The sequence below is a fragment of the Ictalurus furcatus genome, chromosome 6 (genome assembly GCF_023375685.1).
Source record: "Ictalurus furcatus strain D&B chromosome 6, Billie_1.0, whole genome shotgun sequence".
In the NCBI taxonomy this organism is placed as follows: Eukaryota; Metazoa; Chordata; class Actinopteri; order Siluriformes; family Ictaluridae; genus Ictalurus; species Ictalurus furcatus.
Genome location: NC_071260.1, coordinates 16,150,258 through 16,170,997, shown reverse-complemented (window position 1 = coordinate 16,170,997; position 20,740 = coordinate 16,150,258). Strand labels below are relative to the sequence as shown.

Genomic DNA, 20,740 nt, shown 5'->3' with positions numbered 1-20,740 from the left:
CATCTACACATTCCCAAACTGTGTATACCAATTTAGCACATATCAGTTTGGATTTCTTTCAACTGGAGGCTGTACTCCTTGTCTCTTTGGTTTTTTGCATGTTAGTATGTGATGTCATATTTCACACATCATTCATATATATATATATATATATATATATATATATATATATATATATATATAAAGACTACATGCTGTGGCATGTGTTTAAAAGGTTTCTTGCTGATTTGCCAAGTCAAACTCCCGTGTCCTTTGTACATTTGCCAAATTACAAGCTTTGGATTCTAATGCAGCTTTTTCATTAAATTTCATTACAAGAGTACATCAGAATCACTTATCTCTAACCTGCTTTTTACATACTGCAGTAAAACCTGTCTTATTGCCAGCTATAACACCCCTGAGCTCATAAGTGCTGTAAAATCAATGAAAGTCTGGGACGGGTGTGATAAATCCTGTCATGTCAACACTCTGACATGGCTCCAGTACAACTCAGCCCTTTAGTGTTAAAACATCAGGCACGCCCACTGAGGCCGCTGCTGTCATCTCAATACTTCACAAATCCTTTTGCTAATTGCCTACTAATGGAAACCTCAACTATTTCCATCTTACACCTTCTCACAGTCAGGTGGGAAAACTTTGTTTTGTATGAAGACAGATATAAATCACCAAAGATCACTGACTTGGTAAGAAATGCTCATTAAATTTTAAGAGATTCCAATCCAATTATTTGCCATTCTGTTACAGCGGAACAGTGTCAGACTGGTCAGTTCTCCTGTGGAAGTGGTCGCTGTATTCCTGAATCTTGGCGCTGTGACCGCGACGATGACTGTGGTGACATGTCAGACGAGTCCACTTCCTGTAGTAAGTCACTGACTTCCTGCTTACTTTTTGGAAATTGTGAATTTTGCATTAGCACCACTGAGGTTCTATCAGTCCTAGCTGATTTAGACACTGATCTTGAATCACACACCATAGCTGCAGCTGTCTGCTGGATTTTTTCTCCCAGAGAAGAGCAGCATATCAGTATTCAGAACATGGTAACCAAGCAGATTCTGCCAGCCTCTGACTCTCTGCTTTTAGAAGCAGAAAGGGAAATGGGGACTAAACTCAGATTCAGGGGCTTTTAAGCCTAAGGTGGTAATACAAATCCCTCAGTGAGTATATGATCTGAGGTTACCACAATCACATCCTCGACCCATGGAGCAGACGAGAGCAAATAAACCAGGCTATAAATATGTATAAATATGTGTCTGCGGTGAACTTCCCATAGCTGATTTTGTGATCTGCAGTGTAAATGAGCTGTAGGGCCTTCTCAAAACGGTGCTGAAAGCTTCCTTTGTAAGATATATGAAATATGTATTTTTATATGTATTTTTAAGTATCTGTATCATTTGTGTACTTTTATCTTGTAACAGGGATAAGGCTACAGTGCATTATTTCAGTGTATTTCCTTCCTGATTTCGAATACTGAGTGTACAGCAGTATAAAATGGCATGAATAATTTTATCTCATTTCCTGGTTATCATGCACAAAGTGAATATCATTACCTTGAAAGAAGTGGAGAGGGAGAGAGAGACTTTGTGCAGAGTTATTAAGATCAGGGGACACTTTGCGTTTCTTTTTAATCCTGCACATATTGAATGTTTCTCTCAATAAGGCTCACAGAAGGCTGTACAGTGTAATGTTTCTGCCTTTAAACCTTCACACCTTGAATTACTTTATTCTGTTTGACAACAGTATGCTTGAGACTACAGTCATTGCATAGTGAAGGCATCATCTGTTAAGTAGATTATGAGAAACTCCTATTAGATATACCTGTGAAAGCAAGTGTCTGCAACATCAGCGTTAAAAGGGCACAGACATCCTGGCATACGACATCACAGAGTACAGTAAAATACTACCCGTGAAGACCTTTAAATGGCCTCCCCGTGTTCCTTTTCACCTTAGAGGGTAAACATGCTGCTTTCTAAAATCTTCCTTACCAAGTGCAGCAAATTGCTCTGAGTGCAATTGTGCCTGTTACCTCTGCTGCGTCTTAAGCTGTCTGAGCACTCTCCCACACAAACCGAGTCGGTGTAAGCAGTAATTAAAGTGCATGCTTGGCTTCACTTAATCATAATCAAGCCAAGCTGAAAGTAGCATATTCTTTGACACATTGTAGCCTGTGAGTTCTACTGCATGGTTGGAGCTTTATTGCCATTGCTGCACTGCGGATCAAACACCTGAAGCACAATGGCTCTGGGATTGCAGTCTGATGCTTATTCATATTCCATCACAATTCTCCAGACCTTTCTGTCATCTAATATTTTTGGGATTCAACATTTGTGGGCCTTTGAGTGTTTTACAGTCATTCAGACATCATGTTCTCTTTGTTTTGATTATTTGAGATAAGCAGACAAAGCACTTCAAAGAAGAATTAGCATTACATATGGGATACATACAGGGAGGAAAGTGTTCAGTTAAATATAAATTATTTGGAAAAAATAGTCTGCTTTGAACAATGATAGACCTTATTTATTTACTTACTTACTTACTTACTTACTTACTTACTTACTTATTTATATAATCTGTTTGAGTGCTTGTTTTAATGTTGAGCATGAGAATAACAATAGTCTAGGCCTTAAAGAAAGTTTTTTTTTTCACAGGCTAAAGTTAAAGATTAATGTGGGAATACATTTAAGACACAGGAAAACACAAGGGTAACAGAGTATGTAGTTTAGTGAGAATCACTATCATACACATCATACACTGGGGAGGGAACAGGACTTGTCGGGGAATAATCAGTAGGTGATGGGTAATATGGTGGTGTGTTTGTAGCAAAGCTACTGTCATCATCAGAGAAAAGAATAAACGGGCCCTCCACAGAGGTTATGGGAGACAGATGAGCCTCAGTTTGAGTAGAAGCATGAACATAGGTCACCGATGGAATGATACGATAAGCGGGAGGATGAGAAAACCCTTGGGGTACAGGTGAAGAGCAGAGACATTCCAGCCGAGCAGTAATGTCCACTTCCAAATGTGCTAGCTGATGATGTAGATATTCACCCAGACCTGAGAGATTGAGGAGCCGAGAGAGAAGGTCCAGCTGAATGAGGGGCGTTGGTCAGCTGGACAGAGAACAGAGAGAAAGAACAAAAATTTGATAAAACAGTAGTGGTAACACATATACATGTACAAGCACATGCAAAGAATGTAAGAAACAGGTATCAATACACTGCATGGAAAAAGCATAAAGTTGAAAACACACACACACACACACACACACACACACTCACAAAATGTTTAAGAAACACCAAAAACGTATAACAAGCTTAGGATTAATGAGAAAAACATCACCTGGTCTTTATTTGATCTTCAGCTGTCCAGATACGTCTGTGCATAGGATCAGATTCCAGGTTTGAGATGCTTTTCTGCTTACCATCGTTGTAAAGACTGGTTCCTGTAGTTACTACGGTATAACCTTCCTGTCACCTCTCTCATCAAGGTGTTCCACTAGAGTGCACCTGCAGAAATGTCACCTATTGAATGGGGTTTTGTTTTCCCACCATTCTGTGTAAACGTTAGAGACTGTTGGAACCATGGGAGCGAAATTGGCCATGCTCTCTGGGTGGGAGGGATGGCATACTTACTCTCTCCTGTAAATCACAGTGACATTAGCCAATCTGTGGATGTGAGCTCGTGAATGCTAAGCAGGGCAGATAGCGTGTTCCACCAAGTATGTTACACTGTCTGTTGATGCAGCATGAGCTATAGTTTGAATAGATGTGGTTGGCTGGCTTTACATTTCTCTGAGGAAGCATATGTTAGACTTAGCCCTTCCTGGTTGGTAGCTGTCAGATGATAGGGGAGAGCTGGTTGGTGAGTGTAAATTGGTAGGTGAGCAAATTAAGGAGAAAATCAATGGAAAAAAAACCCTCTAGATACTGTCCTGCATGAAAATCCCAAGAGATACGTTTCTGAAATACTCCAACGAACCCATCTGGCAACAACCTGCCACCATCAGCAATCACATTTTTCCCAATTTGAATGTTTGATGTGAACATTAACTAAAGCTCTTGACATGTATCTGCATGATTTTATGCATTAAGTTGCTACCACATGATTGGCTGATTGGATAACTGCATGAATGAGTAAATATACAGGTGTTTCTATTTAAGTGGCCTGTAAGTGTTTTTTTCCCCCCTCTTTTATAAAGCTTGTGCAGCAGCTAGAATTATTACTCCTAAAATCTCTGGTAGCAGCCCAATATCATTTTAGTTGAGACATTGTGTAAGCACTGGAATTATAATAAATAAATAAATAAATAAATAAATGAAAAATAAGAGACAGAAAACCCTGTTCCCTGAGAAGGGAACGAGATGTTGCGTGAGGGAGACCGCGCGCCTCATAAGCAATAGAGATTGCTTCCACTATCCAATTAGAGATGCGCTGCTTCGACAAAGCATCACCTCTACTGTCGCCGCCAAAGCAGACCAGCAGCTTCTCAGACTTACACCACTGGCCGGAGCGGTGGACTTAAGTGCACAGAGCCCTTACTGGACACAGCAGTTGCATCCTCTCTTGTTCTGGTGTGAAGAACAGAGGAGGGCAGAAAGCTTGCAGCACTACTGGCTGGGCAGCAGATGTAGGCACTTTATTAACATAATCCGGCCTAGGATATACGAAGGCCTTGGCTAATCCAGGGGCAAAATCAAGGCAGGAAAGGAACAACAGAGAGAGCTTGTAGATCTCCCACTCACTTGAGATGCCAGGGCCAGCAGAAGAGCTACCTTTAGAGTCAGAAGTTTCTCTGAGGCTGACTCAGACCCTGATGTAGAAGGAGCCAACCTTGCTGAGAAAGGTCCTTGTAAGAACTCCAGGACTGTAGCTATTGCGCAGTTCACTGGTCTAGCTGATGTTCTTCACACCATGAGACAAAAAGTCACCACTTGAGCACATACAATTTCTTCGTTGATGGTGCTGTATCATTCAACATGGTCTCTACAACCTCAGTTGTGAGACCAGAATCTATGAGCTGGTGCCCCTTCAGGGGCCAGACCCACAGTTTCCATAGTTCCAGCTGAGGGTGATAAATCAGCCCTCTGGCTTGAGACAGTAGATCCCTGTGGGATTCCCTGTGGGAATCTCCTAAGGAGTGCTGTCCAGTAGGGATATTATCTCTGAGAACTATATTCGAGCTGGCCAATAAGGTGCTACCAGCAGCAGACATAGACAGTCTTGGCGAACCCTCGCTAGAACATGTGGGAGCAGAGCGATCATGGGAAAAACGTACAGATGTGACCTCGGCCACATGTGCACCATGGTGTCCAGCCCCAATGGTGTGGGAGGAGTAAGAGCAAACCACAGCGGGCAGTGTGTTGTCTCCTCTGAGCCAAACACATCCACTTACACTTGGCCGAACCTCCATCATATGGACTCCACCACTTGTGGATGGAGTCTCTAATCCCTGGGCCTCAGCCCCTGCCTCAACAGGATGTCTGCCCCCACGTTACAGTTGCCCAGAATGTACATTGCACTCACTGAAAAAAAGTTTCCCTCTTCCCACAGAAGAATTACTTGCGCCTGCCTGAACAGGGGGCGCGAACATAATCCTCCCTGGTGGTTGATATGTGAGACCACTGCTATGTTATCTGTCACAACTAACACACGGTGACCTTTCAATTGAGGAAGAAAGAATTTCAGTGCTAGAAACTCGGCCTGCATTTCTAGGCAATTTATATGCCACTCCAGATGCGGGCTGCTTCAGAGACCGTGAGTTGGACAGCCATCTCAGACCACGCCCCAGTCCATGAGGGAGGTGTCTGTCATTACCATCTTGCGATAAGGAGACACCCCTAGTGTGTCAGGACCGCTCCTCCTTTGTCTGCTTGGCTTTTATGACCATTCTCAGATCAGGCCTAGTAACAGACTGTGATTGTGTCCGCCCGGTTCCCCTGGCTGTCTGCGGGGGAAGGCCATCACACTCACCTTCTGTACTTCCCTCCCACTAGCACTGGTGAACTTGACACAATAGGGAAGGAACTGGCTGAATGCCGCTGTATGTCGAGCTCACTCAGCTGGTCTGTCTGGTAAGCCTGCAACACTGTACCATTGTATGTAGTGACCCACAAGCAAGACCAACTATCGCATAGGGCTAGCCCACCAACACCGCGGTGGCCTACAAGGCTTGGATGGCAAAGCCAGCCCCCCTAAATTACCTGTCGTTGATGAAGAGAGGTAGCTCGCAAGCACCTCCTCCAACTTCAGCATAGCTAAATAGCCGTGCCGTTAATTCCCCTCGATGGCCGATTCAACTGACATCGTGGTGTTATAAATGCGGCTTATGTAAGGTTTTCCCCAGAAGCAGGATATTTTGTCATTCACTTCTGGAAAAAAGGGAGTTTTCTGCAGTGTGAGGGAGATTTATTTTCACTGGGGAGAAAAAAAAAACTCATCCAGCCTTAGTAATCACGTCAAGCAGCTCTTCATATGCTTGAGAGCTACTCTCAGATTTTAGCACACCCTTCTGGCTCCTCAGAGTCAGAGAGGAAATTATTTATTATTAGTAGTAGTATTATTATTATTTTTTCTTTTTTGGCTTTCCATGGCAGCAGCCAGCCCAGATTCTCGTGGCTCTGAAACCCAACTTCCCTCAGCCGAGAAGAGAACGAGTCGCGAGTGGAGCTGCCTAATTGTAAGGCATTAACAATGCGCACAGTCAGACCTCTCGAGGGCTGCCCTGGCGTGCTCCAGCCCTAGACACTTCACACAGAAAGTGTGTGTGTGTCCCATGATGAAACGGGAGTGAAGCCTAACACGCTTCTTGAATTCTCTCTCACTCATACTTTCCTCTCTCTTTTTTTAAAAGGGACAGAAAAGTAAAGAGATTTCTTTTCTTTTTTTTTTAAAGAAAAAATGGAATCTTTTTGCGAGCATTACACAAACGACTGACTGTCTCGCTGAAGATAATAAGGCTGACAGCGCGGTTCACAGGTGCCATTTTTATATCACGCGACACGCTTAATTGCCACGTCACCTGATCACGGCAGGCCTATAAATAATCATGATGTTACACAAGCTTCAGATACTGGTCACGTGCGAGGGCGCTTCTCACAGTGTGTTGCTCATGCAACATTGAGTTCCCATTGAAAGGGAACAAAACAAGGCAGTCACCAAAATCATGGGACTGTAAAAATCAGGTTTAGTGCTACCGTTATCTGCAGTCTCCAGTAGTAACTTTTTGACATGACTTTGTAGCCGTAGGTTTTTTTTTTTCCTCTCTCTCTCTCTCTCTCTCTCTCTCTCTCTCTCTCTCTCTTTCATTTTTTTAATGAGTTGTTCAAACTGCAATCTTGCTGCCTTTAGAAACTAATCTTGCTCGTTCTCTCTCTCTTGTATTTGCACCAGCACTTCACACTCAGCTGGACTCTTTAAGACTTTCTCTCACTTGATTGTCTTGTGATTGGGTTAGAGGAGCATGAGACATAACAATGCCCTATAAGGAATCTTTTCCCAGACAAGATAAAACTTACGGATCTGTCTCTAGTGAGCAGTATCACATTTTCATGCTTCATATGCAGACAACGGGTGATATTAAAGGGAAACCCGGAGACTCTCTTGTGCTGTGGGGGGATTTTGCTAGTGTGGTTTGCATCAGCTTTATCCTATGATGAACTTTCTATCCTGATGGGACTGGTCTCTTTCAGGATGACAACGTCCTCATCCACAGAACATGAGGACTCAGTGATTGATATGATAAGTATGAAATTGATGTAAATCATATACTATGACCTTCACAATCACCAGATTCCAATCAAGTTTTTTGAGTGAATATCTTTTGGAAAAATGGTGTTCATCCATCCCGTACAGTTCCAGAGACTTGTAGTATTTGTGTCAAGGCATACTGAATCTCTTCTGGCCACTTTTTGGTAGCCCAACATCTAACTACTACATTTATGTTGTTTTTTCCCCTTTAATTGGTCACCTGTCACATGTTTAAAAAGTGGAAATTGTTGCAGCAAAATGACAATCACGTATAAAATTCAAGCTGTTGTTTGATTAATTGCTCCTGTCAGGGAATTTGGGCCAAAAAAAGAACTTGATTACTGATTTTATGTGTCATTTTTGTAAACCTCCATTAATGTAATTAGCTCTAAGGATACTGTCTGTAACAAACATTAGTCATAGACCAGATCACAGGATAAGTGCCAGATAATGACACTGCTGCCATCTTACACTAAGTGGTTATGCAGCTATAGTGTAACAAAAACAAGTCACATCTATCTAAATGGAAAATAATGGCAATAATAATTAATAAAATATTCAGTACCTTTATGTTAAAACTAATTAGAGTAGACATTCAAAGGTATAATCATAATAAGTTACATGAGTGGTAAAGGCGTAGCAGCATGGAGATGGACGTCCTTGTGTTGCTAGGCTGAACACTAATTGAATGACTGGTTTAGTGCGCACTTCTCATTGGAAAGGAGAGTCATGCTCCATGGTTATACTGTACAGATAAACAAGCGGATGCTGAGTAATTACCGAAGTGTTCATTATCTACAGTGTCAAACTGTTGATATGTTTGGCTAAATGGTATGCCACAGAGTCCAAACCACCCAGCAGAGAGACATGTACTGTTTACACATCAGCTTGTGCACTCAAATTAAAATCACATCACTTTGACAGCTTGTTATGGATTTCTTGTTTTTGTTATAAAACTTTATTTTACTCCTGTTATCCAGAATGTAAATAGAAAGCAGTAATTTGCATTAAAAAAATATCTCTGATGCATTACAATGCCAACATTAACCTATCATATATCCACCGATCAGCCAGAGCATTAAAACCACCTGCCTAATATTGTGCAGGTCCCGCTTGTGCCACCAAACCAGCTCTGACTTGTCAAGGCGTGGACTCCACAAGACCTCTGAAGGTGTGCTGTGGTATCTGTCACCAAGACATTAGTAGCAGATCCTAGATCCAAGTCCTGTAAGTAGCGAGGTGGGTCCTCCATAGATTAGACTTGTTTGTCCAGCACAATCCACAGATGTTTGAACAGATTGAGATCTGGGGAATTTGGAGGCCAAGTCAACACCTTGAACTCTTTGTCATGTTCCTCAAACCATTCCTGAACAATTTTTGCAGTGTGGCAGGGTGTATTATCCTACTGAAAGAGCCCACTGCCATTAGGGAATACCATTGCCATGAAGGAGTGTACTTGGTCTGCAACAATGTATAGGTAGGTGGTACGTGTCAAAATAACATCTACATTAATGCCAGGACCCAAGGTTTCCCAGCAGAGCATTGCTCAGAGCATCACATTGTCTCCGCCGACTTACCTTCTTCCCATAGTGCATCCTGGTGCCAGCTCTTCCCCAGGTAAGCGACACACACACACACCAAGCTGTCCACATGATATAAAAGAAAACATGATTCATCAGACCAGGTTGCCGTCATCCATTTCTCCGTGGTCCAGTTCTGATACTCATGTGCCCATTATAGGCTCTTTTGGTGGTGGACAGGGGTCAGCATGGGCATTCTGACTGGTCTGCAGCTACGCAGCCCCATACACAGCAAGCTGCGATGCACTGTTTGTTCTAACACCTTTCTAGCAATTTGTGCTACAGTAGGTCTTCTGTGGGATCGGACCAGATGGGCTAGCCTTCTCTCCCCGTCAGTGAGTCTTGGCCGCCCATGACCCTGTTGCCGGTTTACCAGTAGTTCTTCCTTGGACCACTTTTGGTAGGTACTAACACTGCATACCGTGAACACCCCACAAGACCTGCTGTTTTGGAGATGTTCTGACCCAGTCTTTTGGCCATCACAAAAGTCGCTGAAAATCCTTATACACTTGCCCATTTTTCCTGCTTCCAACAATCAACTTCGAGAACTGACTGTTGACTTGCTGCCTAATATATGGAAGGAGATAATCAATGGTATTCACTTCACAGTGGTTTTAATGCTATGCCTGATTGGTGTGTGGGTGTGTGTGTATATGTATGTGTGTGTGTGTGTGTGTGTGTAATATATATATATATATATATATATATATATATATATATATATGTGTGTGTATGTATGTATGTATGTGTGTGTGTGTGTGTGTGTGTTTATACAGCTAAACATTTTCTTAAAGATGCTCCATGATATTGCCTTCAGACACTTTCTTATTGCCTCAGACTATTTTCCACAGCCTCAGCAAGCTCTGTTTTCCCAGTTGTTCATGACTTATTTTTCATTAACCTCAGAGAGAAAACACCAATAATTCACTTTGACATTTTGTGTGACCTTCAGGGTGCACGGGACTTACTGTAAAAAAAAATCCTGTATGAGGTTGTTTTTTTCTTCTTTCTTTTCTTTTTCCCCACTTCACAATTTTGTGTTATTTTCACTGGAATGTAGACAGTGCTCTAGTCCATCTACCCATATTTGAAAAGACTACCATATTTGTTGAGGACAAAAATAAAAAAAAAACCTCAGAATTTAATCTGCTAGCATGACCGTGCAATCAATGCCATGGCAAACTTCTTTCGCAATATTTCAAAGGTAAATGCAAAATGAAAAATGGTCTTTCTGCTCCGGTGCATCAAAGAGACAGTGATATATTGGACTAGGTTTGGAGCATCTGCATTTTTGGAGTGCACAGTCCCCATGGTCTCCCTATCTGCCCACAGCCTTTCCCACGTGTGAGCCGCTTACCCAGTTTAGCTGTGCGAACGGAAGGTGTATCAGCATCAAGTGGCGCTGTGATTCGGGTGAGTCTATAGAGTGACACATACCATTCTGCGATTAGATAAGTGCAAAGCATAGCAGCTTGGATGTAGTGGAAATTGATAATTCTATTCAAACTCAGTTGATTTTAATAGCAGTAACTGACTTCCATATGATTCAGTTTCCTTTAAAGGTACTGCAAATGAAATGAGATCCAACTCTTAAAATGATTTTTTTTTCTGGCACTTATATTTTTGTCACTTTTTGTTTATTTTCTGGATTAAATGTTAGCATAATATCAGATCATGATATGGAAGCAATACTTCTGAGGTGAGGGACTCCTTGCCAATATTTACTAACCAGTCCCAGTCCCTGCCTTTGTCCTATTGTGCGCTCTGTGTGAGTAGATGATGACTGTGGGGATAACAGTGATGAGGAATTGTGTGCCCACGCCTGCTCCACTGGTCAGTTCCAGTGTTTCACTGGCAGGTGTATCCCTGAACACTGGGCCTGTGATGGCGACAACGACTGTGGTGACTTCAGTGATGAAAATGTGACTTGTGCAGGCTCTGGTGCTGGTAAGGCACTATTCTTTTTAGCAGCTTACCTCACATGACATATTTCTATTCTCAGGTCTGCATTATCCTTTGATTAGAGCAAGCATCAAACATAGATGGTGCTTTTCACTGATTTTAAAACACATATGAGTAGCTTAACAAGCCTTTGAAATGTTTCATTCCCACCGCGTCTGCGTAAAACAACTGATTAGCAAATGAACATGAAGAGCAGGAAGATAACCATCAAGTCAGCTGCTCATAATTGGCTTAGTGCTATGTCCCCAATTTGCTGAACATAAGTTTGAAACTTTCTCTCTCCCCCACTACTCGGCAGATCTGATCTTATCTGTGCTCACTGGAGAATGGCCCTGCAGATTTGAATCTTTTAATCTCTTGTAATTACCTCTGAAAGTCGAGATTGCGCCGTGCAATGCTTTCAGCTCACTAGCTTGTCAAAGAAATGAGGAAGCCATTCATCAAATCTGCTCCTGGAGAAGGCCTTCAGCCTCCGTCTGTCTCCAGGGGGCTGCCCAGCTTACTGTTTCTCATTGAAGGGCCCTAATCAGCGTGTAGCCCTTACTCTGGATGTGTGAAGTACTGGAGACACATGATCAAGCCTTAAGCAAATCAGTCTGCCACTGCCATGCAGTCTAGTTTAACTTTAGCACCTGTCTCAATGAAGGAGACAATTGAGAAGCTGCAATGTGCAAATTGGTGTTTAGTAATTAACTTAAATTAGTTAAATGTTAAATGAATAAATAAGTTAAATGTTTAACACACATCAGTTAAGGTGTACTTAGCACCTGTTGATTATCTGTGCAGAAAGCAAATCAGTGATGGACAACCTGCTAAATAAAAATCTTCAAATGACATCTTTGTTGATGGAATTTTTTTGTTATTTTTACAAGATTACAAAACTAAAACCTCTTCTGGATGACTATAATTTAATTTAGTGTTATAAACACTGTGTGCAATGATTAGTCCATCCTTTGTAGAGCCATTCAAGTAATACAGTAAAACAACATCCATCCATCCATTTTCTATAACGCTTATCCTACTGGGTCGTGGGGAACCTGGACCTATCACAGGGAGCATGGGGCACAAGGCAGGGTACACCCTGGACAGGGTGCCCTGCAGCATGGGAAGAACCTGCAAACTCTGCACACACAAGGCAGTAAAACAACACTAGACTGCACTAGCATGTAAACAGTGTGACTTATTAGTATTATAGAATAACGTGTATTGTATATGATATCTCCTCAGTATTGCCCCCTGTGGAATGTAGCAGTGAGGAGTTCCACTGCCGTGCTGATGGCACATGTATCCCTGAGCGCTGGCGCTGTGATGGGGACAAAGACTGCGAGGACAGCAGCGACGAGAGCAATTGTCAAGGCATCAAGAGGACGTGTGACCCCCAAGCCAAGTTCACTTGCAAAAACTCAGGTCAGTTCAAGTGTTTGTAAGGAGTAAGGAGAGAGAGACTCTGTGACTTTTTACTGGTGCAGTACTCCAGATATCCTTATTTGATATACTGCACACCAAAGTGGCATTCTGCATGCTGTGAACAGCACATTCTCTCTGTAGACTGAAAGACTAAGGCTAAGAATGTCAAAGTAAATCTATTTATTTCTCTATCTATCTATCTGTCTATCTACCTATCTATCTATCTATCTATCTACCTATCTCTCTGCTCTGGAACTTGGAATGCAAAGCAAGGCATTTTGCCCGACACCATGTTCAAAGGAAATTAGTCACAGTGAGACTGTTTGATATTCCACTTCATGACTGTTGCCTCAAAAACAGACAGTGATCAGTGAACAGCATGATAAAAGAACATAACTCATTAAGTGTTTTGTTCTTTTTTCTTTGGATTGCTGGCATGCTAATGCTTATACCAATGGTTTTCAATCCTGGTCCTAGGGACCCACAGCACTGCACATTTTGTATGTCTCTCATATCTGACACACTCAGCTCAGTTCATGAATCTCTCTCCTAACGAGCTGATGATCTGAATCAGATGTGTTAAATAAAGTACACATAGAAAATGTGCAGAGCGGTGAGCCCCCAGGACCAGGATTGAAAACCACTGCCTTACACTATGTGTAGACCACTGGAATAGTAGCAGATTAATTGTGCTGCAGATTTGTTAGAGCTCTGCATTAGGCTGGAAAGCATTTTGGCATGATCATAAAGATAAGCATCTTTAACAATACCAAACAATCAATACCAGATCAGAAACTGAAGTGGTTCATCTAATTGTACAGTTTTTTGTGTGGACTGAAAATGTTAAATACTGCTTCATTTTTTTCCCCTTTATTTTGCGACTGTGATCAGTGTGATAACAAGACCAATTTGGACTAATCACTGTTGAGAGCTGTTATTTTCAGGGTACTTAAATTCTACCTTTCCCTGTATTGCTGATTTTTTTTTTTTCTTCACATCCTTTTACTTCTTTTGGGAATATCAGTATGCTTACCTGAAAATACCCAATTAGGTTTGACAGCTTGATGTATTTCTTGGTTTCGCCTCTAGGGAAGTGCATCAGTAAGAGCTGGGTTTGTGATGGTGACAACGACTGTGAGGATCACTCAGACGAGGAGTCATGCACCTCATCCATGTGTGACCCTCCCACACAGCCCTGTGCCAACGACACATCCACCTGCCTGCATCCTCACCAGATCTGCGACGGGAGGAACGATTGTGCCGACCAATCAGATGAAGGCCTATTTTGTGGTGAGTATCTGTGAGGCTTGGATGCATTTGGAAAGCTGTCTGCTTTTTGCATTTGTGTTTGTATGAGCAGTATCACTATAAATCAACATTGTGGGGTCGTAACTGTCAAATAAATTAATGCAGTATTACATGTCATTCTTCATTATACTCTCCAGTGAAGAAGTTTGTTTGCGTCATCTTTGACTGCTGTTGCTTTGATTTTTATAGCTATAACAGATGTAATATCTCAGTGAAGGAATTACATCACTGTTTAAATTCATTATCTATATTTCTGTAACTTGGAAAGATCTTCTGCTAGGTTCCAAGAAGTAAAAGATTTGTCACACGTTATATCAGTGCACACTGATGCTTTTCAGATCGTGTCTGACATTACAACAATAATTAATACTAGATAGAAATACACTGTGTATGGTGTATGGCACAACTGATACACAGTGGAGTGAATCAATGTTTATTGTGTTTACCACCTAATGGCTGAACGTTACTCTATTTATGTTAGCACACAATAACCCGAAGGTCTTCTTTCATTCCTGTGTTACATTCTATCCTTGAGCAAGTGTTACTTGTTCTAAATGTGATCCTTGTGTGCAGCCTGGCTGAAACAGCCTTTGATAATGTGTTTGCTTCAGTAGCCATCACTGTAGAAATAATCTCAGGAGAATTGGCAATGTGTAATCCTTTAGAGCGGGACAAGATAAGCGTTTTGGTATATTTAAGCTCGTTGTCAACAGTAGTCCATGGGAGACTACTGGCCTTGTACAGGAACATGGAACATCTAATGTGAAAGGGCCCCCACAATGGCTCAGCCATCTCATTGTCAGTTATATAGTACAGTGATAGCTTGAGGGGCTGGTTGATTTGAGCCAGCACATCTAGCCTGTTTCCTACTGTATCCTTGGGGAAAAAAAGGTTCTGCTCCTCGATGAATTTCAGGGCCCCCCCCCCATGGACTAAATTAAATCCTTGTCAGTGCTGAGGGGATCATCTTAATCACTAAAACCAATGAGTCCTTGGAACAATGTCAATTTACTCAGCTTTTAAATCTTGGTTTTCCTGTCTTTAAACAAGTACAAGAGAAAAAAAGAGCTTTTCATTAGAGATGAGAAAGTGTGTGTTTTTGAAAACTCTGAAAAGACATACAGTACCTCAGTTTCTGTTTTCACTTAGCTTGAAGCACTATAAGTAATAAAGATATCTTCTACTCAGTGAGGGTACATTTTGTTTTCTGTGCACAAAGCCAGTTTCTTTAATGTAATACTGCAGCAGCCTCATTTCTTAACAGTGCATGACTTTTCACAATGTGGCACTGTCACACTTAGCTAGTAATGTCCATTAGCTCAGTATAATTAAAATGTAAACAGATTTACTTTTATTTTCTGATAAGAACACTTTTATGTAGAGATGCACCAATACTAAATTTCTGCGCCGATAACAATACCCGATTATTCAGAGTGATATCGGCCGATGCCGATAGTTTAGTGGTTCTGCATTTTATGCCTTCTTTTAAATTAATAATAATTAATTCCACAATTCTGAAGGAAATGCAAAAAAAACTTTATTCATTCCATTTCAACAAGTTTTTTCACAGTAACTGGTCTTATAAACAGAAAACACATTACTCAAATTAACATTAACACATGAACTAAATTCTAAAGATTAAAGTAAGATTTCTTAACTTATTAAGAAATGTTATTATGAATGTTATTAATTCATATTAACATTGACTGCATTCTAAAAAACCTCATGTTAAGCTTCACATTCACTCACCATATTGGACAGAGATGTCCAATCGGGTACAAAAGCATTTCTACTTCATCATTGAACATCAAACTGGTAATATATAATATAAACCTTTTTTATATATTACCATTAACTGGATATGAAATATAATATCCTGCAAATATATTTTTCTGTGCAATGTACAGTGCATCCGGAAAGTATTCATAGCGCTTCACTTTTTCCACATTTTGTTATGTTACAGCCTTATTCTAAAATGGATTAAATTCATTATTTTCCTCAAAATTCTACAAACAGTACCCCATAATGACAACATGAAAGAAGTTTGTTTGAAATCTTTGCAAATTTATTAAAAATAAAAAACAAAAAAAGCACATTTACGTAAGTATTCACAGCCTTTGCTCAATACTTTGTTGAAGCACCTTTGGCACCAATTACAGCCTCAAGACTTTTTGAGTATGATGCTACAAGCTTGGCACACCTATTTTTGGGCAGTTTCTCCCATTCTTCTTTGCAGGACCTCTAAAGCTCCATCAGGTTGGATGGGGAGCGTCGGTGCACAGCCATTTTCAGATCTCTCCAGAGATGTCCAATCGGGTTCAAGTCTGGGCTCTGGCTGGGCCACTCAAGGACACTCACAGAGTTGTCCTGTAGCCACTCCTTTGTTTTCTTGGCTGTGTGCTTAGGGTCGTTGTCCTGTTGGGAGATGAACCTTCACCCCAGTCTGAGGTCCAGAAGGCTCTGGAGCAGGTTTTCATCAAGGATGTCTCTGTACATTGCTGCATTCATCTTTTCCTCGACTGACTAGTCTCCCAGTTCCTGCCACTGAAAAACATCCCTACAGCATGATGCTGCCACCACCATGCTTCACTGTAGGGATGGTATTGGCCAGGTGATGAGTGGTGCCTGGTTTCCTCCAGACATGACGCTTGCCATTCAGGCCAAAGAGTTCAATCTTTGTTCAATCTTTGGTCTGAGAGTCCTTCAGGTGCCTTTTGGCAAACTCCAGGCGGGTTGTCATGTGCCTTTTACTGAGGAGTGGCTTCCATCTGGCCACTCTACCATTCAGGCCTGATTGATGGAGTTCTGCAGACATGATTGTTCTTCTGGAAGGTTCTCCTCTCTCCACACAGACACGCTGCAGCTCTGTCAGAGTGACCATCGGGTTTTTGGTCACCTCCCTGACTAAGGCCCTTCTCCCCCCCTCAGTTTGGCTGGGCGGCCAGCTCTAGGAAGAGTCCTGCTGGTTCCAGACTTCTTCCATTTACGGATGATGGAGGCCACTGTGCTCATTGGGACCTTCAATGCTGCAGAAATGTTTCTGTACCCTTCCCTAGATCTGTGCCTCGATACAATCCTGTCTCGGAGGTCTACAGACAATTCCTTGGACTTCATGGCTTGGTTTGTGCTCTGACATGCATTGTTAACTGTGGGACCTTATATAGACAGGTGTGTGCCTTTCCAAATCATGATCATGTCCAATCAACTGAATTTACCACAGGTGGACTCCAATCAAGTTGTAGAAACATCTCAAGGATGATCAGTGGAAACAGGATGCACCTGAGCACAATTTTGAGTGTCATGGCAAAGGCTGTGAATACTTATGTAAATGTGTTTTTTTTGTTTTTTATTTTTAATACATTTGCAAAGATTTCAAACAAACTTCTTTCATGTTGTCATTATGGGGTATTATTTGTAGAATTTTGAGGAAAATAATGAATTTAATCCATTTTAGAATAAGGCTGTAACATAACAAAATGTGGGAAAAGTGAAGCGCTGTGAATACTTTCCGGATGCACTGTATAGTGACAATTTCTACTGCATTTCAGTTGCTTGCATGAGCCAAAAAACTGGTCTGTTATTTCAAGCCTTTCTATTTCACAATGGCTTAATACTCACTAATATTTCCTCACTTCCAGTTTATTATAGTTCATACAGTTTCAGCCAATTACCAGACTTTAGCCATGGAAAAAAGTCCAATTATTATCAGCTTAATTCCCTTTCAGGACTATTTATCTGTGAAGGGGGAAACTGCAGCCAAAAATAATGGCCTCATTGGGGTGCAGTACTCCTTCATTACGTTGATAACACTACATGCAAACCAATCAAGTTGGGAAGCATATAATATCTAGAAACTTCATTTACAGTATGAGATGCATACATTAGTCTGTATAAAGAATGGCTGGAACAAAATTTATAGCCAGTCCATCAGCTATACGTAATTTGTCATGCATTAATGAAACTGTGCAGCGAAAAGTATTTAATACACTATTAGTATAGTCTGCTTCCACCCACTGAATAAATTTCCTCATGAATTTATTTACTTTTTTTACTTACTTACTTACTTACTTAATTACAGTTAAGCCCTTTACTCCAAACAAGTGTTTTCTTTCCTTTATGTTTTCTCAGACAAATGCTTACAGGCAAATGGGGGCTGCAGTCATCAGTGTAGTGTGGCTCCCAGTAGAGGAGTGGTGTGTTCGTGCCCCTCTGGGCTACACTTGGCTTCAGACAATAAGACCTGTGAAGTGGTGGACTACTGCACCCGACACCTGAAGTGCAGTCAGAGGTGTGAGCAGTACAAAACCACAGTAAAGTGCTCCTGCTACCCTGGATGGAGGCTCGATCTGGATGGGGAGAGTTGTCATAGCACTGGTACTTTCACAGTTTGTGCACATTCCCCATTGAAATATCTACTGTGTCATAAACTGGGTGCATTTGGAGGCACACCAAATTGTAATGCAAAGAAGTGATGCAAACAGAGTTTTGGCAAAATAACAATTTGTTAATTCTTGCTTGAATCAGTTAGACAGCTAGCTATTTTTACTCTGCACGGTACAAGTAATACCACAAAACCCTAGCATAATCTATCTAAGTTACAAATTTTACCTAAAATTCCCATTTGATATCATGGCTGTTAATGAATTCATAGCCGAGTTACGGGCATTGTGTGCTTTATGTAGTGGATGTGCTGAAAGTGCAAAGCAATAAAAGGACCAATAATCCGATGACAGCAGGATAGACAATCAGGGGGTTTCCAGTGAGAAGCTAATGTCTTTACAGCAGCATGCCTGCCAAACACTTTTAGATTGTCTCAGGCAGTCAAATTTGGGTCATTAGCTGGCAGACGACAATGAGCATCTGTGTGATATACTGTGGGTCGATCCTGAGAAACATATGCAGAACAGAGTTGGCTCTTATTTCAGAAAACCATGACATGTGATTTAGAGAAATGGGCTTTAGTTGTGTACATGTCTCTTTCCACACTGTCAGATCCCTTTGAAGCCTTCATTATCTTTTCCATCCGGCATGAGATCAGAAGGATCGACCTTCACAAGCGCGACTACAGTCTGCTAGTGCCTGGGCTCAGGAACACCATTGCACTGGACTTCCACTTCAATCACAGCCTGCTTTACTGGACCGACGTGGTGGAGGACAAGATCTACAGGGGAAAGCTCTCAGACACTGGAGGTACATGCTCAGTCCCACAGCCAGAGTGACATACCTTAGTGTCTAGATCCCTATTGATTTCATCCTGCCTTAAACTGAAGAAAAAATGGATCTGATTTCAACTTTTTGTTCTATGAAAGTAGGATATGTTTTTTGTAGAGGACTATTTTGAGGCCTGCTGGGACAGAAATGGGGCTTTCTTTAAGGGAACCACAAAATTTCAGAAGGAACTGATGAATGCTGCTAGTTCATAGGGTGGCCATTTAGCAATGGGCACCCCATTGCATTTATCACACTAGCCTGTGTTTCTCTCTATGACCTGATGCCTGTACAAACAGCCCTGCCATGACTGTTGCATACCCTTTGTTAGCATTTCATTAGGCTCTCTGCAGCCAAGGATAATTGCAAACAGCTGGATTATAGACAGTCTGGGAAAGGCTTTAATGTTTAGTAGAAAGCCTAGAGACATATTCCTTTGTCTGTAATGTCGATCTGCTCTCCTCCTGAGCTTGCTATTTTCTCCTGATAGCATTTTGGGGAAATGAAGGCACAAAAGGTGGAATGCTTTCATGCAATGAATTCTACACACTCTCTGGCCTATTTGCTAGTGCTAGTGATGTTGGTGTGATTGCTGTTGCAGGTGTTACTGGGATTGAAGTAGTGGTTCAGCATGGTTTGGCCACTCCTGAGGGACTGGCAGTGGATTGGATTGCAGGAAACCTTTACTGGATTGACAGTAACCTGGATCAGATTGAGGTGGCGAAGCTGAATGGACGAATGAGAACTACGCTGATTGCAGGGGGGATGGAGCACCCTCGTGCCCTTGCTCTGGACCCAGGCCAAGGGTTAGTATTACTCCACTAAATTGAGTCAAGGGTATTTTATTTTCCTTGAGTAAATTTGGACAAATACTATAGAGCATTCATGGAAAGACACAGAGAAAATACATTAAAGTTTTATGCATTTTTTTAATGAAAGAAAATTATCAAACCATTTTTAATTAGAAAGTGCATTCCTGTAAGACATTCTGACATACATTTTTAATAACATGTCAAGGAAAATGTGTTTTGTTGTAATATGCTTCCTTGTTATTTCTATTTGCACTTTGCTCCAATCTCTCAAGGCACCGTGTGGGAAGGAGGAAGCCTCAAGTATGACAACATGAGCTCAAAATAGTCACAGGCTGATCCCAGTAGCATTTGGTGCTTAGAGAATGCTTGTTGGCACTAAAATGAATTGAACATAGTCTGTTGGCTTATGTTGCCCATTTCAGGCATTGGAAATAATTCCTATTAAGTGCCATGGGCAATACAGAGAGGACAGACACAGTATCTCTGCTCGCAAGCTGCAGCTCATGTTGGCACTCAATTGAGTGACACATTGTAAATGGTCTCAGTGGAGGCTGAAGTGATATTTTGTAATAATAAAGTCTAACAGATTTTGCAGTCTAACAGCTTGCTACTTGTTAAAAACTACTAAATGTATTGGTATGGGAAGGGAGGTTCTGAAAATGAAGGGATTGAATAGAATGAATAAGAAAAGAGCCTTGATATGCCTTTGCACACTATTGT

General features: G+C 41.5%; 1 protein-coding gene across 1 annotated transcript in view; it reads left to right on the top strand.

Annotated features, from left to right (window-relative positions):
* The window catches only part of lrp1bb (low density lipoprotein receptor-related protein 1Bb), a 331,362-nt gene that overhangs the window by 192,019 nt on the left and 118,603 nt on the right, over positions 1 to 20,740 (top strand). The window contains exons 18-25 of the mRNA XM_053626734.1: positions 745 to 861; positions 10,656 to 10,736; positions 11,100 to 11,270; positions 12,513 to 12,692; positions 13,782 to 13,982; positions 18,129 to 18,374; positions 18,993 to 19,190; positions 19,810 to 20,014. Of these exons, the coding sequence (XP_053482709.1) occupies positions 745 to 861; positions 10,656 to 10,736; positions 11,100 to 11,270; positions 12,513 to 12,692; positions 13,782 to 13,982; positions 18,129 to 18,374; positions 18,993 to 19,190; positions 19,810 to 20,014 (1,399 nt within the window). The remainder of the gene's footprint in view (positions 1 to 744; positions 862 to 10,655; positions 10,737 to 11,099; positions 11,271 to 12,512; positions 12,693 to 13,781; positions 13,983 to 18,128; positions 18,375 to 18,992; positions 19,191 to 19,809; positions 20,015 to 20,740) is intronic.